This window comes from Lotus japonicus, chromosome 5 (assembly GCF_012489685.1).
Source record: "Lotus japonicus ecotype B-129 chromosome 5, LjGifu_v1.2".
Classification (NCBI taxonomy): Eukaryota; Viridiplantae; Streptophyta; class Magnoliopsida; order Fabales; family Fabaceae; genus Lotus; species Lotus japonicus.
Window position 1 is genome coordinate 7,916,272 of NC_080045.1, and position 21,533 is coordinate 7,937,804.

The 21,533-nt window shown below is 37.1% G+C and overlaps 2 protein-coding genes and 1 non-coding gene across 3 annotated transcripts; 2 read left to right on the forward strand and 1 right to left on the reverse strand.

The window, feature by feature from the left end:
* Positions 1-2,601: 2,601 nt before the first annotated feature.
* On the reverse strand, positions 2,602-4,181 carry LOC130721160 (protein BIG GRAIN 1-like B). Its single transcript, XM_057571901.1, has one exon. It carries the CDS (start codon positions 3,895-3,897, stop codon positions 2,791-2,793), a length of 1,107 nt encoding a protein of 368 aa, XP_057427884.1. The 5' UTR covers positions 3,898-4,181; the 3' UTR covers positions 2,602-2,790.
* Positions 4,182-11,010: 6,829 nt separating this feature from the next.
* On the forward strand, positions 11,011-17,544 carry LOC130718431 (PHD finger protein ALFIN-LIKE 4-like). Its single transcript, XM_057569020.1, has 5 exons — positions 11,011-11,207; positions 11,296-11,328; positions 13,974-14,202; positions 15,998-16,115; positions 16,967-17,544. Exons 1-5 carry the CDS (start codon positions 11,114-11,116, stop codon positions 17,261-17,263), a joined length of 771 nt encoding a protein of 256 aa, XP_057425003.1. The 5' UTR covers positions 11,011-11,113; the 3' UTR covers positions 17,264-17,544.
* A 989-nt stretch (positions 17,545-18,533) lies between these two features.
* On the forward strand, positions 18,534-18,605 carry TRNAD-GUC (transfer RNA aspartic acid (anticodon GUC)). Its single transcript has one exon. It is a non-coding gene; the product is annotated as a tRNA-Asp (tRNA).
* The last annotated feature ends 2,928 nt before the right edge of the window (positions 18,606-21,533 follow it).

A 21,533-nucleotide genomic window follows, 5' to 3' on the forward strand; every position in this document is an offset into this window, starting at 1 on the left:
ATAAGGAAGCCGAAATCACAACAGCCAGAATGCAGAGAAGATGATCGATTGAAGCCATAAACCAATGCTTGGGTGAGTGCTAGTAGCCGCCTCCTGGGGCGACTTCCGTCTTTGAGTGAATGAGCTATGGGTTTGGAACCCTAGCAGAGAGGAGACCCGACACCTAACATATTGGAAGATATTGGAGGACCAATTAGCGAACATAATTTTATGATGAAAAACAACTTTTTTCTTTTGTGGTTTTTTTTTAACAGAAAACCAACCTTTTTAATCTAGATTTTTGTCCTCTAGGAAGCATGTTTCTTTCAGTACAATAAATACAGAAATTTTCTAGAATAAGCTAAGCCTACAGCCACAGTCTTGTCCTGTTTGCTTGTGATTAATCATCGTCTTAATTAACAACTACCACAATAATTGCTTTTACTTTTCCGCACAAACACCAGTGCTTTGAATTTGTTTCCATGCCAAGAGCATCATTTTCAGCCATGTGTACTATGTATACCAAACAGTCCCTTATAACAGACAACAAATTAATTGCAACCTTGCCCCCCCAATCATCAATTGCCTCCTTTGATCATAGCTTTATTTCAACACTACAGTAACAAACTGCACGTAACCATCAACACTAGAGATTTTAGTTTTCTTTTTTCAATGACAAAGCCTCTAGTTATTCATGAATCTTGTCGGCAGCAGCATATCACATCGTCTCTCCCTTTCAAATTTCACATTACCAAAATAATGTGAAAAATTGAGCTTTTTTTGATAAATGTTGACCAATTTTCTTCTTGAATCTTAATAATTTCATGTTCATGCTAAGAGAAATGGTAATCGTGAACCAAGTTGATTGGTATAGTGGTTCAGCACTTCATCCTTTAAGTAAGTAGTTGAGGATTCGAATCTCAACTCTTGCGAATAGAGAAAACTCCTTGGCCAGTCCCCTACCACTTAGTGCGCTGACTGCGGGGCGAAGGATTAGTCTCACAGTTGTCGGCTGTTGAGATACCTTGGTCAATATCAAAATCGTAATCGTGTGTTCATAGAAGTGCAGATTACATGGCTAGGAACTATTTCTCTTTCATCACTTCTATTTAGGTGAAGAGATTCCTTCAGGTCTTCTCTCTTTTGTTCAGTATATTGATGTAATGGCATCTGATCCTGTTTCTTCTTCTTAATTAATGGAGTTATTTTCAAAAAATAACTTGACATTAGACTTTTTATTTCAATAAAATGTATATACATTTTATAATAAAAAGTTTGATGTTAATGTTGTCGCGCCTGAAACTATGGCAATGAAAGCTGCATTGTTTAGAGTTTTTCGTTTTGATGTTTTCTTCTTATCGTTGTTTTCGTTGGTAGAATCATTATTGTTTTGTCGTTGGGTTGTATTTCGATTTGCTTTCTTTGTTGGGGATGTACTTATCCTTCGCCGAGAAGGTATATTTCTCGACTCTTTATGAATTCAATAGACCTTTTGCTTTAAAAAAAATTGAAAATTTATTTTTATGAAATATGTTGGTTTAAACCGGTCGAGAATGGTTGTACACCACCAATTTCACCCGATTCTAAAATCTAGTGTTTCCCTTTAAATGAATTGATTACTTGACTAGTTCCTAGTTCAACCAGATGTAAAAGTTGACAACACCCAATCTCTCACGAGCCTAGACCTCCAATTTGGCGTTTTTAAAATATTACTATGATCTTAACCTGTGAGATTGGCGCACACTTTGTTGCCAATAATTTGCAGTTTTGTGATGCACCGAGAGGATTTGTCCTTACTGTGGGAAGTATATACCTTGAGTTAAAGAAAAAAGAGATTAACACTATCATCACCCTCTCAAGTGGTAGCTGAATCTGCAAGCTAAGGCGTTTAATACAAAATTCAAGTTCGGTTAAGGAAGAAAAAAATAAAGATAGAAAGGAGAAAAAGCAAAAGCTTTCATCTCCACTTTCTCTATTCCCGTGGGGAGAAGATCTGCCTTTCCCTTTACCATCACAACCCTCTCAGTTTGCTTGTGATTACCATCACGAATCTCTCGTTTTCCCTCTTTCTTTTCCTTCCTTTCATTCCTTTACCTCATCTAACTATTCTGTCAGTATCCATCTCAACGTTAGATCACGATCGAGAATGAACACATCCCAAAACCTCTTTCTTTTTCACAAAATCAAGTACCCAATGCTCTTTCCTACGATACCCCATTTACCTTTCTTTTCATCATCATGTTCTTGTTCATTTCGAAAAATGGTAGATTACTAGATTCTATGACAGTAACATACATACATGATACACCTTACACAAATACCAAGATACGTACGCATTACAAAGGAAAATGGTAGTATTTTACAAAACAGAATAAGTGTTCCCTGTTTAGCTTTCACCAGTTTTGTTCTTACCATCACTTTCATCAGACTCATTATTATACCCATTCAAAAATGAAACAGTTTTTAACTTACATAGTTAAGGTAACATCAGTTAGGATTTGCATAAGGTACTTTGAACCAGTAAAGAAAAGTCTATTAGCAATAGCAAAGCCTATATAAAAAGCAACTAATTAATTTGTATACATTGTTCCTAATACATCAATCACAGCTACAATCATGTCAAGCTATTAATATTCTAGTATAACTTTTTCCCAAGAAGAAAAAGAAAAAAACCACTCATAACTCACAAGTATAACAACACAAATTGTTCTGTCATAGGTAATAGGTATATCTATGATATGCTTCTACTGATTTTTAATCACTATCTGCAAATCGCAATTGTGAGCGCAATAGAAAAACTGAAAAATTCTGCTACACTCTTATACCATTAGCAATGGTGGGATTTGAACTAAAATGTGTAGTTTCAAAAACAGGAAGCTCCTCATCATACAAACCATTTCCCAACACAGCCAGATGATCAAGCTCAAAAAGATCTGAACTTGCATAGCTTGCTGCATCATCATAATCCTCCTCTTCATGTTCTTCACTATAATTAGCATTTTTCCTTAAACTCAAATCCTTCAAAACCAAATCAGTCTTCTTATTCTGGTTGTTGTAACGGTACTCTCTTAAGAACTCTCTAGCAGCTTTCTCCACCACTATTTTCTTCTCCTCCACTGTCTCCGGGTAAAAACGCACCGTTCTCTTCACCCCATTACTCATATTTTCTCTATCACAAGATGAAACCTTGCTCAAACAAGACCTTGAAAACGAAGAAGCAGAGCAGCAAGTAGAAGAAGAACCTAGTCCCGAGTTAACTCTTCTCTCAACAATCTCATCATTTTTCTTCTTCTTCTTCTTTGCTTCCCCTGTTGCGAACAGAGAGTTGAGGAAACTCGTGAGCTTTCCACCCGGTGAAACAGGTTGCTTTATTTTCTTCAGGTTGTTGTAAATCTTCAACGCCCTCGATTTGGACTTGATCAATGCTTCCTCATCACGAACACCGGTAACACCGTGTTTGTGTTGGGCCGTGAGATGCATAAAACTCTGGACACGCGTCGCATGTTTCTCGTTCTCCCATCGGAACGACGCGCTTGTCCTCACTGGCCTCGGCCACGTAGAGTCAGTGTCAGAGGAGGAGAATCCTCCGGAGCTAGTGTCCGAAGAAATTGATGTGGAGCTGAAGAACAGAACATCTGGGTCGTGATCATGATGGAACTTTCTGTTGTTTGTTTCTTCCACAACAGCAACGTTTTTGCTTCTTACCTTGTTGTTGTTGTTGTTGTCTGTTCTGTCTTTTTTCTCTGTCCAGTGTCTCTTACTCGTTGTTGTTGTTGTTGTTTCTCTGTAGAAATTTGATTCTGAGCTTTTACTCTGGCCATCATCGATGGAACGGTAAATTTGGTCCAGGAGGGTGGAAGAGAAAGAGGGGCTTTGCAACTTGTTGTGATCTCTGCGTGGCTTTTCCAACTTGTACATGTTTGGTTATGTGCAATGAATTGGGAAAGGTCCACCAGCACGGGTGAAAACTGAGATGAAAGAAGAGAATTAGTGGTGAAAATGTTACAAGTAAAGGCTAGGTAGAGGCTGTGATGTAAAGGTTCGGTGGATTGAAAGGCTGCAATGGAAGGTGCCTAGAATAATGAAGAGAGAAAGTAAAAGTAAGGAGGAATCGATTGATTTGGAGGTTTGGAATTGGTTAGAAGGAAATTTGAGAGAGAGAGATTGAGTTTGAGGGACAGTGGAATTAGAATGAAGAAGGGAGGTGGAGTCTTTATAAAGAGCTTAAGTGTGGGTTTGTGAGAGAGTCATCTCTCAGCTTGGCATTTGTTGATGTGGCAGTCAAATTGACTCGTTTTTGCCAAGGTTATCATTGCTATATCACTTTTGCTTTGATCAATCCCCAAAGTTCATTTAATAGCCGTTGATGAAGTTGGAGCATATCATAAGTGGAATAGTCCTTACACATGTACCACCATCAAATTTTGTGACGGGATATTGAAATGCCACAAAGTGGGAAATTGCAAGAAGAAAATTTAACTTTATGGTGGTCACATAAAAGAGAGTTTAACATTGATCTTGCCACTATTTAGTGGTACACAAATTTTTTCTCAGTTCAACATTCAACACAAAGAGTTACTTAATAGAATTATTAAAAGCGACGGTGCACGAATCAATGTCCGTGCTCTCGAGAAAAGTAATAGTGGAATTCAGGTCTTCCAGACCGCTCAGGAGATGAGCATTCTTCTTCTTCTCTGCTTGCAGAGGGCCGATCGTACGTTTTCACCTCGTCTTTAAAGAGAGAAAGTTCCTCGGCTAGGAAGTCCTTCTATTTCTCCAATGGGGGGGGGGGAGGAAGCTTGAGACTGAAAAACCTCAAGGTCATGAGCAAACATCTTGTTCTCCTCTCCAAGTCGGTTTAGCTGGAGGGTCAACTCTTTAATCCGCTCAGAACGACTCTAAAACTTGGAAGCCTTCTTGGACAACAGACGTTCAAAGGTCGGGCATACCTCATTCTTGAGGACATAAGTAGAGGCAGCAAGCAACAACGAGGCGTTAATAATGGAGTCCACGACAACAAGGGGTTCAAAGCTATGAGACTTGATATGGTCCAGGAACGGGCCACCTCAGCAAGACTGGAAAATTGTCCAACTGGCCTGGCAAGGAGGTGCTGAATGCGACTCTCGCTCGGATCTACAAGGAGGTGATGCATATTGTCTTTGCTGGCTTGCCTCGACCAGTACCTCTCAGGAAGAATATGAAATACCTAGATAAGAAGAGTGCTACGAGTACCACCAGAGTCATGGCCACGACACAGATGAATGTATACAACTTCAGAAGTGATTGAACAATTAATCAAGGAAGGGAAGTTGAAGAGGTATGTGAATGATGATAAAGACCCGAGCAAAAAGAATGATTACAAAAATAACCGCGGAGCCCAGAAACGAGAGATTCCTACCAGGCATACATGGTTCGTTCGCCAACAATTTTGAAAAGGGAGAAACTTTCTTGCAATGGAAAAAAAGATGCGCCAAAGAAGAAATCCAAGCGCGAGAAAGGATCTTCATCTTTAGAAGAAACACTAATTCTAGAAAGAAACAACTCAGCTGAGGGAGTTGCCCAAACTTATGTGCAATATTTTCTGGAGGATTGGTCAGGGGGCGGGGAAGCTCCTCCAATTCTAGAAAGAAACACCTAAAAGTAGTTATGAAGGTGTCTGATGGTTTTTTGGAAAGACAAAGAGAATTTCTCCGAGGTAAAGAACTAGACATAACCCTTGCTGAGAAATACATGGGGGCATCCACTCTGATCATGATCGCCAAGGTGGAAGTGTGAAGAGTCTTCATGGATCTGGGAAGTTTAGTGGATATTATGATTTAAAAATGTTTTAAGGCCTTGGAATTCACGAAGGACAACTTGACTAACTTCAACAATGAGCTCGTTGGGTTTACAAACAACCAAGTTGCGCCAAAGGATTCATAGAAATGAGGATAACGCTCGATAATGGGATGCTTTCCAAATGGCCATGGTATTCTTGTGGTAGATTACCCTTCAGCTTAAAACGTTGTGCTCGAATGCCCATCCTTAAACGATTTGGGGCTTTGATCTTTACCCGTCATTTACTCCTAAAGTTTGGGAACAAGGACGGGGAGGTGGTTGTTGTCCAAGGGAGACCTGAACCAACTAGGAGTTGTTATAATGTGAGTCTTAGGGCTCGTTTGACATGCTGTATTAGACATAGTAATATAAACTTATACAATACACTATGGACTTAACAATTGTATGGTGCTAACATTGTATTGTATAAGCTTATACATCAATCTCTTCTTATACATTAAAATGATGGATTATTTATCCACACCACCCTCCACCATTTCTACCACCACTCTCCACCACCGCCGCCGCCACCGCCACCACCGTTGTCGTCATCGCTATCGCCACTGCCATCACTCACCACCACCATCATCACCATCATCTTCCACCACCACCACCACCATCGTCTCCATCACTTCAATTGTCCCATCGCCGCCACCACTACATACTGTCATGACCACGACCATCACTACCGCCACAACCACCTCCCTCCACTGTCGCCGCCACCACCACTCTCACCGCCACCACCATCATCAGCATCACTTCCACTGTGCTGCCACCACCTAAACAACCACTGACACTACCGCCACCATAACCCTCCAGCATCGTCACAACTACCTCCCTCCACTGCCGCTGCCACCACCGCCATCATCACCATCACTTCCACTGCCAATGTCGCCACCTAAACCACCACCACCACCGCCACTACCACAACCATCACCATCATCACCATCACTTCCAACACCATCGCCGCCACTACCGCCCCCGCTACCACATGAATGACCTCCCTTCGCTACCCTCACCGCCACCACCTAAACCACCTCCCTCCACCACCGCCGCCATCATCACCACCATTTTCAACACCACGTTGTCGTCGCCGCCGCCCTAACCACCACTCAGCATTACTGTTGCCACCTCTACAACCACCACCCTCCAACACCGCCATCGCCATTATACTATTAAACCTTATATTATACAACATATCAAACGAGCCCTTAAAGAATACTCGCATGAGTTCAGACCGAAAATATTAAACTCTATTTATGGTTGGAACTTGCCACCGGGGAAGAGAAACTCCTGGCTCCATCTATAGGTAGTTGAAAGTTGAAACCTACGGGAAAATGTGGGACTGCCGGACTTGTCACATATCACTTACGCACCCATAAATGAACGAACTAATAATTATGTGGTTCCCTCAATTTTTTTGGGTGTGGTACCCGTATTAAGTAATTTAATAGATTATTATCATGTTATTTAATGTAAATGCTACATATTTAGATTTTACTTTACTTATCAATTAACTTTGTCTCATGAAATTCATTTTTTAATGAAAAATGAATGATTGGTGGAAACGAATGATCGTGATAATGATGCGCGTAAAATGACCATGGTTGATGGATGAACAAAGCTCAAGAAATATAACTCGGAAATCGCATGTCCTTAAGAATGAAACGTTGTATTATTACGATAGAACAAAATCAAAATTTTAACTGGTACATGAGTCTTTATTATCGAACCAACTTATTTTGGGTAGCACACCTTAATCTGGCTTAAGGTACCACAACAACCACCATCAAATTATAGTGCGTGTGGACATGATCAAATAATCAATACGCCAATGCACGTTCACCATCCTCTTCATAGCAAGCAATTGTTGTTGTCTGATTAATTTGAGATGACCAGATGAGACTTGATGTATCTACTTGTGTACATATGGAAAGCAAAGAGTCCACCATTTAAACATGTTGAGAAAGATATATTGGAATTACATTAAGATTCAATAAACATCGACATAACTTGTTGGTAATAATGAATCACTTCTCTTTAAAAATATTGTGTGTTTAATTCTCATTGCAAATGTAAAAATTATGTTTAGTGGATGATTGGTAAGTACTTTTATAATCTATGGTTCCGAAGGTCTGTCATATGTCGTGGTGGTGACCGGAGCCAACGCACCCAAACTTGTCGTAATTAAAAGAAAAATTCTAACAAACCCCACCAATACTATTAGATCTATGATTATCAACGATTTGCCCCCATTACACTTGTCAAGATCACATGTCTTCCAATATCTGGTTTCCTCTATGTTCACTAATCTTAGGACATTAACTATGATATGTACAACATCCATGACCCACAATGCACCCTGTATTCATGAAAAGGAGAAGGCTTGGCATAGAAAGGACCTTGTTTTGGTCTCTGAATTCAGGTGCAAGCAGTGTGATGACCAATTTGAATTGTTGTGTAGTAGTTAGAAATATGGTCATAGCAAAGGGAACGTGTGGCTGGCTTCCACCAACAATTGGACAATGATCTCATGTACATTTCTTCGGCATTGCAATGGATCTTCAAGGGGATTTAATATTTGGTAGGGTCAGTGCTGGAGATATTGTGGTTTATATGGAGTCAAAGATGGGGGAAATATGATAGACTTCAATATAGCAAATTGATATGTAAGAAAAGCATGAATTGTTTAGGAAAAGGAAAACAGTGTTGTTTCTCAGCACGAGACCCACACTCGTCAATCATTCCTAGGGGATCCTGATTGAAATTGCCAAGAAATAGCCAAAAAGTTAAGAAATTTGAAACCATGTCGATCATGAATATTGTGAAATTCAAGTCTGAATCCAATTTAACTGTAATGCTCTGATTGCATGGATGCAGATGTGAAAATAATTAGAATGAATATGTGAGAAAAGAAATATGAAAAAAATAACATGATTTTTTTTGAAGTAGTTTGGATAGATAGACTCCAATAAGAATCAATCGGAGCAATGTCCGTGAAAATACATAAATGGATACAGTGGGGAATACAATTTAACCATGTCCCAATCCCATGTATCAAAGAAAACTTAGCAAGATTATGCGCAGCAGACTTTGCTTCCCTAACAACATGAACAAAAGAAACAGAAGTAAAATAAGGAAATAAAGTATGGATTTCTTTTATCACTGAGCCTCTATACGTATTGCTCACATTGCCCCGTTGCACTTCCAGAACTACCTTACTGCAGTCCGCTTCAATTACAACACGACTTGCCTGAATAGGTCCGTCAAAAAAAAGTTTGGACTCTGATAGAAAGATAATGGAGAATGAAAGGAAAACTAAGAGTTATAAAAATGAGTATAATATATATTCACTATTTTATCCTTCGTTAGCTTTCTTTTCTTATTTCTTGCGCAATACCGTTTCTTTGTTTTTGCTCATCGTGGGCTTGTGACTCTTGTACTGTGTTTTGGGTGGTTCTACTTCTAACCACCCCTCTCTTTATTTATACTAGGATATAGTCTGTTAACTGTGTGATGCACGGAAAATATATTTAACAATTTGTTCTGACTAATTATATGATAAACACATGAGTTATATAATTATTGATGTCATGTCAAATAAGTTAATCGACATTTTTATCTATCACCGATGATATTTTCTATTTATTATAGATGACATTGTACCCTTACTTAATAGTAATATTTATCGAAGGCATTTCACTTAACAATTTTTACAGATTTTGAATTTGACAAAGCCAACAAATTTACTAACCAAACGCTTCACAGTTTGGCAATATGGTCTTTGTCTTCAAGGAATTTATTCACAATTTTGAATCATAAATGTAGGGAAAACAAATCCACTTGAGGAAAAATGTGGTGCTATAAATATTTCGTTATGCATGAGGTACAGGGGGGACTGAACCCGGCCAATTTGTAAGTCCAATGTAAGAAGTTTCTTACTCAAGATAAAATAAAGGGCAGAGGAATCCATTCGCATGAGGAACAATTTATTACCCACATATTTGATATTTTTATAAATTCACTAAACAAATAGGAATATTTCTTATTATTTTTTAATATATATATATATATATATATAGTGTTGAGAATTAACCCCTCTCAATATTTACAAAAAGATCTCTTATATAAGATATTTTCTCGTCTTTAGCTCTAATAAAATAAACTGATTAAAAAAAATTATTTTGCAAGGCATTTGAAAGAACTATAGACATATTATAGCTTAATTAAAAAATCTTAAAAAATATTACATACCATACCAGTTTAAAAAGCTTTGCAAATTTTTCATAATTATAAGGCCTTGGCCCAATTTTTACATTTTTAATAGCTTAAATTGATGAAAATCTTAAAGGCTCTTGATCGAATTAAAACCACCTACCATCTCAGAGGTTGGAGTGAGGATTGTGTGAACTTTGGTGGAGTGAGTTGTGGTGCAACAAGGTTTGTGTGAATGGTGCTGGAGTTGTGTGAGCATTTATATGCAAATGAATATGAGGAAAATTTCAGAGAAGAAGAGGTTGGGTAATGCATTCCACCTATAACCCTGTATCTAAAAATCTAATCCCAACTTCAAATCAGAATGGAAAATGACAGATGCATAAAAAACTGATGAACTCAACCTAACAAAGGGGAATGTTTGCAACGTAAGTACCAAATCTCTCAAAACATGCACATTTAATAAAAAAAATAGGCTTAATTACACTTTTGGTCCTCCAACTTTGTCCTTCCTGTAAAAATCGTCCTCGAACTACGAAATTAGCAAAAACCATCATCAACGTTTACACTCCGTTGCAAAACTAGTCTTCCGTTACACTTCTGTCTGAAAACTAACGTTCAAAACTTCTCATTTATTATATATATATATATATATATATATATATAGTTTGATAGATTGATATAAATACTACATTGCAATACTTGTGATTGCCTAATGAAAATCTCTTGATTCATTTCCATACATTCTTCTGTTTCTATCTTGACCTTCTATTTTCAGTTCCATATTAATGACTTAATAAAAGAAACATCAATGAACTCTTTATTTTCATTGACCAAAAATATTAGCCTTTTCAAGCAAGATCCAAACATGCACGGACCCGGAAGAAGACTGGGCTCAAAATTTGAAACCGGGTTGACGGACTTGAAAGTAACTTATGAAATCCAGTTAAGAAAAGCCATGTCATTCCGATTCAAATCCGTCAAGTAAAATAGTCCACACTCCACAGAGAAAGGTCAAAACCAAACAACAGTTTCGTTCGCCATTACCACCTTTCCCTCCATTAACACAACACACTCTTCTTCTTCTTCTTCTTCTTCAAGCATGGACGGTGGTGCGTACAATCCTCGCACCGTCGAAGAGGTTTTCAGGGATTTCAAGGGTCGTAGAGCTGCACTCATCAAAGCCCTCACCACTGGTTCTTCTTTTTCCACTCTCATTCTTCCTTCCCACTTTTTTTTTTAATTTTTAATTTTTGTTTTTCATTCGTTTGTATGATTCTGCAGATGTTGAGGAATTCTACCAGCAGTGTGATCCAGGTAACGTTTCATCAATTCGTCAAAATTCCTGTTTTTTTCGTTGTCGTCTATGTTTTGTGTTTTTCGTGTTTTTTCCTTTTCTGTTGGGATAATTGAACCTGTTGCTGAAGTGGAAGTTGAATTTAGTTGCTGTTTGCTAGTGGGGTTTTCAATTTTCATTGGGAAATTCTGGGAAAATTCAAGCTTTTTTATTTCATGGGTTTTGAGTTTTGAGTGTTAGGCTGGTACTGTTTTTTTAAATGATGGCTAAAGTTTTTAGCTTTTCTTACCAGACAAAGGAAGCTATGTTTTATTTTCAACATAGAATTTCTGGGGTTGTGTTTTTGTTCCTTTTTAGTTTTTTTTAAGCTCCAATGTAGTGTGTATAGCAATGTGTTATACCATATATGTGCAGCATCTCAATTTGCAAAGCTTTTTTCATCTTCTATGTTCTCTTCTGTAAGCTTTTTGGTTTTGTTGTTTGGCTGGCTGTGAGTACTAATTTGTGCATTATTTGCCTCTAGTGGAGTTGTTTCTATGGTCTGGGCAACTTGTGGTTTTTACCCTTGTTTTAGGGTTTTCCACGTTAAAAAAACTTGAGGTCTCTTGTGTGTTTGTGGAATATAGTTGCTGCCATATATTTGTTATTGCTTCTTGCTAGGGGTGAGCATTGATCGGATTCGGGCCCAAAAAATTGTACCGTTGCACGTCTCATAGAAATTTTCAATTCATAGAAATAATAATTTGACATTTACTTTTGTTGGCTCTGACCACGATAAAATATAAGCGACAGGTGCACCTCTCCCCATATTTTAAATAACACTACTATGCGGTCGGGTTCGGATACCGCCGGTAATAAAATCTAAATCCGAACTAGACCGCCTCTATCTGTTTCAAATCACTTCTTTTCATTTGTGGACCCGGTCACCCGCCCATACTCGCCTGTTTCACTTTTTCACTTTTCCGATATGTCGGGTTCGGGTCGAATGTGTTGCATGCTCACCCCTACTTCTTGCAAATTCTTGGTTGTTGGCGGGAATTTAATTCCGCTGCATATTCTTGTGTTTATTGTGCAATTGTATTTATGTGCTGCTGTCCCCAATCAGAAACAAGAAGCTAAATTTCATCTGCAATCTAGATGCTCAACCCCTAGGAAGCGTGGCTATGACATGACACAGAATGAGTATATTGAAAATACTAAAAAATTATAGAACACAACATAAATAGAATACTATACATAGTAAAATTTGCCTGATGTGCCGCTGTATATGATGTCTATTTTATTGTGCAAATTATTAAATGAAAACTTATGCAATTGGTCCTCAGAAAAAGTTCTCCTCTAAATTAGAGACAAGATCAGTTTAGAGGGGCATTGTGGTTACCCCTTTGGATTCCTTGATTTTAGTTTTTGTCAGGGCTGTCAATAGCGTGCTATAGCACCGTAATGGTGCACAGCGGTCCTTGGCCGCTCCTAGGTGTTGTGTAGCCGTGCAGTTGAATGTTTCGACTGTTGCGACCGCTAAAGTGGAGGAAATAGCAGCCATAGCAGCGCTATTTGGCCGCTATTTGGTTGAATTGTTAAAAACCTAAAAGCAACCCACAAAAAGTGTTTCAGGGTTTTTACTTAAAAATATATTAAAAACGGTCTAGTTTGAGGTGGAAGTGATCTAGAACTTTAATGTTTTTAAGCAGTTTAATTTAGGAAATAGAGACTTAAACCTCTTGGTTACCTTGCCTTTTGTTGGTACTAGTATGTTTTGTCTAAGAGGACCTGTGACTTTTTAATGTTAATTATGAGTGCCATGATCTTTGAGATTTTTTATCATTTATATGCATATAGTTGTATTATATAAACTATACAAAAAATTCAGCATGGCGGCCATCCCGCAATGTCCTATACTGCAATAGCGTTTTCGTGGTTGGCCGCTACGTGCTGGTGCCGCTATTGGAGATTGACTACACTGGTTTCTGTACTCTTACAGCCCCATTGCTTAAGAGTGCTAAAATCTAAATGGAATAGGATTATTTTAAATTACGTCACATTTTCATGACATATCTAACCAAACTTTTCAGTATGTTCGACGAGGTCATTTCTTGCCATTATTATTTCCTCTTTTTGGTATTAATAAGTCTAATGTAGTATAGACTGTATTAGGAACTAGCTCTATTGTAGTATGGGCTGTATTAGCAATATGCTACTATATCTGGGACCATACATTAATACACATTTCCTCTTGTTGAAATTAATACACATATATTAATATTCCAACTTTCCAAAGATACCATTTGCCATGGTAGACACAATATAACCCACCTGTTCTATAACAAATTAACAATTGGAAACAAAATTAAAAGATTGCTGCATGGATTTTCACCTAGATTCTGGATTTAGTCTGAGGCTGCCTATTTTCTTGGAAACAAAAGCCATTTTCTTAGCTTTCGATTTTCTGTATTTCTGATGTATACCCAATAGCCTAGTATGATTTTTATTTTATCGGGTTTTTTATTACTTGGGTGATGGATTTAAGCTGTTTACCCTTTGCTGCCTTAGTGTTATGATCCTAACTGCTGATTTTAGTTTTGTTTTCATGGCATTCAAAGTTCTTTCTATTATTGGTTTTTAAGGTTTAGATAACTTAGTCAATTATGTGAACTTTGTGATACAGAGAAGGAAAACCTTTGCCTTTATGGATTTCCTAGTGAGCAGTGGGAAGTCAATCTGCCAGCTGAAGAAGTTCCCCCAGAGCTTCCTGAGCCAGCGTTGGGTATCAACTTTGCCAGAGACGGTATGCAAGATAAGGACTGGCTGTCTTTGGTGGCGGTACACAGTGATGCTTGGTTACTTTCTGTGGCTTTTTATTTTGGTGCTAGGTTTGGATTTGATAAGTCTGATAGGTATGTACTTTTCTTGACCCTTTTATAAAGATATTGTTTTACTCGGTTAAAGTTTTTTTTCCATCCATGTTTTTTATTGGTTGTAGCTTAGGCTTGGGTCAACTTTTCTGATTCCAGGACCTTGTTTTCACATTATTTGTAAATTTTAAACTAAGGATGGTTCAAACATATCCATGGAACAAAGTTCTTTTCCTGCTTTGTTTGCACATAAATATTGAATAAAACAGAAATGATTAGGCTCAAAAGATTGGCTTGCATTTTGTCAAGATCAAGATATTACATGGCGTTAGGAGAGGGATGGAAGATCGTTAATGAAAGGCGAAATCATACTCAAAACCAGTGTTGTCAATCCCGGATAGCGGCAGACCCAAAAAACCCTATAGTGGTATAGCGCACAGCGGGATGGCCGCTACACTAAAGAAGGAGGAGGTTGGAGGATGCCGGAGAAGTTGTCAGAACCTTGCTAGTGCTCGTCAGAGGTCGCAATGTGACTAGAGCTCGTCGGAGGTCTTGTGGTGGCTGGGCTGGCAGCTGGGTTAGAACTCCAAGCTGAAATCTTGAGGAGGATGCATTAATGAAACGCATGAAAATGAAAATTGTTAATGCAAATCTCCGGCTGCAAGTTAGACACATGCACTAAATCCCGTGAAAATTGTTAATGCAAATCCTTCCACATATCTGCCGCTCTCCATCCACACGTCATTCCTAGTTATAAAAGGATAAACTGAGTGAATTAACAATGAAAGGGTGTTGCACTGTTCCCAAATTGGATAGATATGCTTTTGTATCGCGGGCTGCAATTGAACCATCAAAGAATTGCATTTATTCTTCGAAACTAATGCCATTTTCATGGACCTAGCCCAAGAGTGGTAATTCTTATCATCTAAAGGAGGCAACACCATCACGGTTGCAGAATTTTCGCTTGGATGAAAGTAATAAGGGCTTGATGGATTCTGTCATTCTGACATGGATTGTCACTAACCACACTTCGATAGCTGCCGGATTTGGACTTGGAACTAGAGATCGAACCATGTTAGCAGCGATACCATCTGAGAGTTCAAAGGAGAATGCCATTTGAGAGAAAATGAAGGAGATTAGATTCAATCTTTGATAGCTGCCGGATTTGGACTTGGAACTAGAGATCGAACCATGTTAGCAGTGATACCATCTGAGAGTTCAAAGGAGAATGACATTTGAGAGAAAATGAAGGAGATTAGATTCAATCTTCTGTTACAAGTCATGTATAAAGCAGTAGACTAAGTGCAGCTAAGTATGCTACTCTTGGTAGTAGAGAACTTCTTCTTAACTAACTAATTCAGTAATTAGTTATATGGTTAGCTAATTAGTTACAAGGCAAGTTAAATAGCTAATCTTCCTGTAAATTTTTGTTCCCTTCTGTTGATAACTAACTGAATGCTCTAGTACATTCAGTCTGCTGAATTGTATTCTGTTTCCCAATTATTTCTTTCCTTTTAGTCGGAAAGGATTTTTGTTCTATCTTGATACTCTTTATTGTCATATCGTACAGCTCAAATTTTATAAGCTTCGTTGAGGGGAATCTCTTGTTTTTTAGAACAGACACATACTTATGTATGCGTGGCCTGAATTCAGTGTCTAGGCAGTCCAATACTGTTGTGTATTTACTAGATGGTGGTTCCCCCCTACCCCACAAGAAAATAAGTTTGTTAGTGGTGTTTCAGTTGCATTCTCTTGATTCATTGATGGTTTGATCCTCTCAAATTGGTATTTAATTGAAGTTGTAATCTTTCAGTAATATTTACTCATGTTCATGCAGGAAGCGACTATTTGGTATGATAAATGATCTTCCCACAGTATTTGAGGTTGTTACCGGGGTGGCCAAGAAACAAGGAAAGGAATCTCATAGCAGTAACAAACCCAAATCAAACTCTAAGGTATGCTACCTTGAAAATCAAACGAACCACTTGCCACTAATAGTTTGCTAGTTTCATACTTTCATTGCTTTACCAGTGAAACTAATAACATTTGCTTCTATATTTATGGTCACTCTTTTGTTCAATACAAGATTTGATGATATATGCTGTATGTTTTACTTTTTTCTCACTGCAATCTGCATGTGTTCCAAACACGGTTTGATGGAGTTTTTTTCCTTCTCTGAAATGTCCATTTGCATTATGTGGAAACTGGAAAGATACAACAAATATACCGATAAACTTCAGGTGTTAGAAGGGTTTCAGGGAAAGGGGTATGAATTAAAAGTTTGGAGGGATTATCCTTTTTATGCTGAGGGCAAGCCTCCGCGCAACTGTATGGTTGCTACCATATGACTTTGCGGTCATAGGTTCCAGTCGTGGAATCAGCCTCTTGCAAATATGCTAGGCAAGGCAGCCTACATAAGATCCACAAAGTAGATCCGGCCCCTCCATGGACCTCGCTCTTATCGAGAGCTTTGTAGCACTGAGTTTGCTCTGTTTTTTATCCTTTTTATACTAGTGTAATATGTTGTTTTCTAGATGCTAACATTTGAACTGATGAAGTATTTTGAATTTGGTACCTTTGACAATCAATGGTTGAGATTTACAGAACATCATAATTTGTTATATAGGTTCAAGCTTATGATTACAATCACAACCGTTGATTTCTTAATCAGTGGCTGTGATGTCTTACTTTAGCTTCTAAAGTGTCTCCTTCACTTTAGAGGAGCCTAATCATTTGTAATGAGATCTGGTTCCTGATTGGTATTTAACCATTTATCATTGTTATCTCTTTTGGTTGACATCTGCAGCGAGGGTCTGAACCTCAGGTGGTGAAGTATTCAAAAGGGTTGATATCGAAGGACGAGGACGAGGGCGAGGGCGAGGACGAGGACGAGGAAGGTTTAGAAGAGGAAGATGAAGAGGAACATGGAGAGACCTTGTGTGGGGCGTGTGGCGAGAGCTATGCAGCTGATGAGTTTTGGATTTGCTGTGACATCTGCGAGAAGTGGTTCCATGGAAAGTGTGTGAAGATTACCCCTGCAAGGGCTGAGCATATTAAACAGTACAAATGTCCATCTTGCAGCAACAAGAGAGCTCGATCTTGACAATTGATAGTTTCTCTAGCAATCTGGGATTAGTAGCTATAATCTTGGCAATTTTATGACTGCTAATCTGTTTAGTAGGTCAAGTTTTTAGGTCTTGCTATCAAACGCAGGTTCATTGTTCAGATATTAAGTTAGGTATGTGAGCTGCTACTGTGTTATCTAGAATTAGGATATTTATGTCATAACCGGACTTAAAATGATGTTCTGGTATGTGCTACCTTAGATTTGATGATGTCTTTAAATGTACTTGTGTCCATATTTTAGTGAACTTCTTATTATCATCCCATTGTGCATTGTTTTCACTTTTCTTTCCTGATTCAAGTTCTAACATTTGTTATGGATGGGTGAAAAGTGAAAAGGAGAAGAATCTACCCGAGTTTGACTTGTTTAAAGTTATACTGACTTAAAATAGAAGGGGTTTCATACCATTTGCTTTGATTTGCCATGAATTTTTTTTTTATAATAAATTTGTTACTCAGTCTTTTATAGTTTAAATGCACAGAAGGATACTGAACGGAACCCTCTCATTTTCTCAAGGGTACCACAATAATGTCCTATAAATTGTCATTCCATCTTTAACGTGTACACGGTACATTATATTTGTCCTTGGGTATGAAGTGCTGCACGTTGTTTTTATACCAAATCAACAAAACAACAATCTAAAGGCTAATTAAAAAGGGTTCGATTTAGTCTTTAAACTAGTAGATGCATGGGTACTTTTTTTAATTTATTTTGTTAAGTTTCTTCAATTTTCTTATGAATTAGTATTTATACCTATTGTTGGATATTTTGCACATATTTTAATAAATTTCTAAAAATACTCATGAATAGTATTTATGTAAATAGGGTTTTATTTCAAAAACGCTTAATTAAGTTATGTATTCAAATGCTTTAGATATTTTGTAACCAAAAAATACTTTAGATATTTGGTATAACAAATCCAAATAAGATTTTTTTTTTGAAACTCCTAATAAGTAAATTCAATACACTATATATTAATTTCTAGTTTTCCTTTTTGTAAAAGAAAACTAATATATTGATTTCTACTGTTTCATACCAAAATTACAAAGAAACATGAAAAAAAATTATGCTTACATTCTTGTCTACATAAACTATCTTTTGCTGGAAGGAAACAAATTCATTATGTGAGAAAAATCAATACGTTAGTTTGCTACGTTATACTTTACGGTTACAGAATTTTTTTTTTGATAGGCATTACGGTTATAGAAATGGAAATGAATAACTTAACTTTACAACTTCTAATCAACAAGTCGTTGTAGTATAGTGGTAAGTATTCCCGCCTGTCACGCGGGTGACCCGGGTTCGATCCCCGGCAACGGCGATATATTTTTGGTTTCTTTTTTGTTTGGTTCGTTTAAGAATAAGTTAATGTCATCTTTATATGAGGCTTAATCAACAAACTAATATTAAATATTTAATTTCTCATATTTGATAGAATGATAGTTAATTTCTTAAACTTATGGTAAATCAATTGGAACCTTTGACCAGCTCTACAAATTTGTTTGCAGCTCCTGGTAAATAAAGGAGTTTTTAATGAGCAACTTGCTGTTTTACATCCAGGTTGCTACAGCGCAAGTTGCTAGTACCGGAATGGTTCTTTTAAGCTAGGGGTGCATATGGGTTGGGTTGGATGAATTTTAGTCAAAATAATATTTGAACCGATCAAAATTGTCTGGGTTGGATTTCACGAATTTCTTTTTTGAACCCGATCCGAACCAACCCGACGAAGTTCGGATTGGGTTGGATGAATTGATTGGGTCACTATATTAAAATAATAATATATCTGAAATATTAAAAAATCTTGAAAATATTATTATAAATTCAGAAAAAAAAGTTATAAAAAATATTAAATATGTTATAATACTAAATAGCATGAAAATGACACAAAAAGTTATAGCAAATAGCATGAAATAATACAACATAAATGACATATAGCCAAATATCATGAAAACATAAAACTTTATTACCAAATGACATGAAACAATCTAACATAAATAGTACCTAAAAAGTAAAAAAGCAACACTAAATGTCATGTCATGACACTTGGAACTTAGATGTATCCAACATGCCAAATAATATATATAGACATGTAATAAATAATTACGAACAAATACTCTAACTTCAAATATGACAAATAACTACAAATACTTAAGTCTCAAAGTTTCAAAAAGTCATCACTCCAACACTAGCACTCCAAGTATGAGTAAAATTATAAAGAAAATTATTATTATATGTATGGATTCTGGGTTAGGTTGGATGGATTTGAACTGAATCCGAAATCCGATCCGAATTTGGTTGGGTTGTAGTAAAATCCATCTGATTAACCCGATTACCCGATCCAACCCGCATTTTTTCTATTGGATCAGATTGGGTTGGACGGGTTCATTAGGTCTACCCGGCCTTTGTTCACCCCTATTTTAAACTATGTTCAAAATCAAAAGGTATATGAGAAGGTGAGTCAATCTATTTGTGCCATAGTTGATTTATGCCTTCAATTAAAATTTGTATTTCTTATACAAAGTGTTGCTTTCAACTAGAAAAAGAAGGGGAAAGAAATTGCAAATGATACACTATCATTGAAGTTCATTAAGTTCATTAAGTTCAAGTGAAATGGATTACTATGTTGTTGATTTTGCGTTAGTTAGCGAGTTCATTACTTGTTTCAAGCCATTTAAATTCTGCTCTTGAACTTTGATGATAAGGATGAGTTGCTGACTGATATTGTCTAGTTAGAAAGTTTTATTTTTATTTTTTATAAGCGTCTAGTTAGAAAGTGATCTTATTATGGGAAAGATTGATTTGGATCCCACACAGTCATGAAATATGTTTTCAGTCCCTTTAAAATTAGGGTCTTTTGGTTTAAGCCCCTCTAAATGTTTTTTTTTTAAAAAACACCAATAAATCAAAAATAATACTGATGTTTTAGACCCTATCGTCACCTTCACCTAACAGACACTAACATGACATAATTTTAGAGGTACCTAAACTAAAGAGCCATGATTTTAGAGACCTAAAAGTCTAAAACTAAATTTTTATCATGTCTTAGGTCCTCTAAAATCATGGTTCTTTGGTTTAGATCCCTCGAAACAATGTAAGGTGACAGCAGAGGTTGAATCCTCACTATTATTTTGCATTTAGGGGTGTTTTCAAAAAAAAAGGTTAGAGGGACTTAAACAGCAAGACTCTAATATTAGAGGGACCAGGGGCGGAGACGGGGGTGGCATACAGATGCCATGGCCACCCCCATAATTTTGTAACTCTCTTGAAAAAATGAAAAATGAAAATTTATTACATACTCTAAATTGAGTGATTGAAAAATATATAACATGATAGAAATTTTTTTTTGCACGCATTTTTTCAAGATAGAAATTTTCTTTACTTAAATCTCAACATATAAACAATAAAAAATTTTGTATGTTCAATGATGTTAGACTACTAAGACCATATACAATGGTTGTATAATTTTGATGTTGAAGAGTGTTGAACATTGTTGAAGTGATGCAATGGTTGTTGAGGAGTGTTTAGAGGAGAGAGAACCGGCTGAATTGTTGAAGAAATTCAACAATGTTGAGAGGAGAGAGGGACGCCACGTGGCGCCCTCCGAATGGCTCGGTCAGGCGCGTGCAATACACGCGCCGACAGGGAGCGTGAGCTGCAGGTCTTGGAGAGAGAAAACGTGATGGTGGATATGTCCTGACACGTGTCATTCTCTGATTGGTTCCCCGGATTTTCTTTTACCCTTATCTTTTGAGCTCAATTATCTGATAAAAAAAAATTATCTGGAAAAAAAAAATTATACCAAAATTCGTGATATTTTTTTCTCTATAAATAGAGACTTGGTTTGTTTGATTTGGACACAGAAAAAAAAAATCAAGTTTTCACCATCTTATTATCTCTCTCACCATCTTATTTATCTATCAATTAGCATTTGTTTTGAAATGGATCCCAACAATCCCCATTTCAACACCCAGAATTCTTCAAACAACCCATTTTACAACCAAAATCCCAACAACTATGAAGATCCAAATCAAATTTCTTACCAACGTCCTCAAAATCCAAACTATTATCAAGTCCCACATCAAATCTCCAACCAACGTCCTCAAAATCCAAACTATTATCAAGTCCCACATCAAATCTCCAACCAACGTCCTCGAAATCCAAACTATTATCCAGATCCAAATCAATATTCGTACCAACCTCCTCAAAACATACAAAATTTTAACCAGTCATCAATTGCTCCAAACTCTCA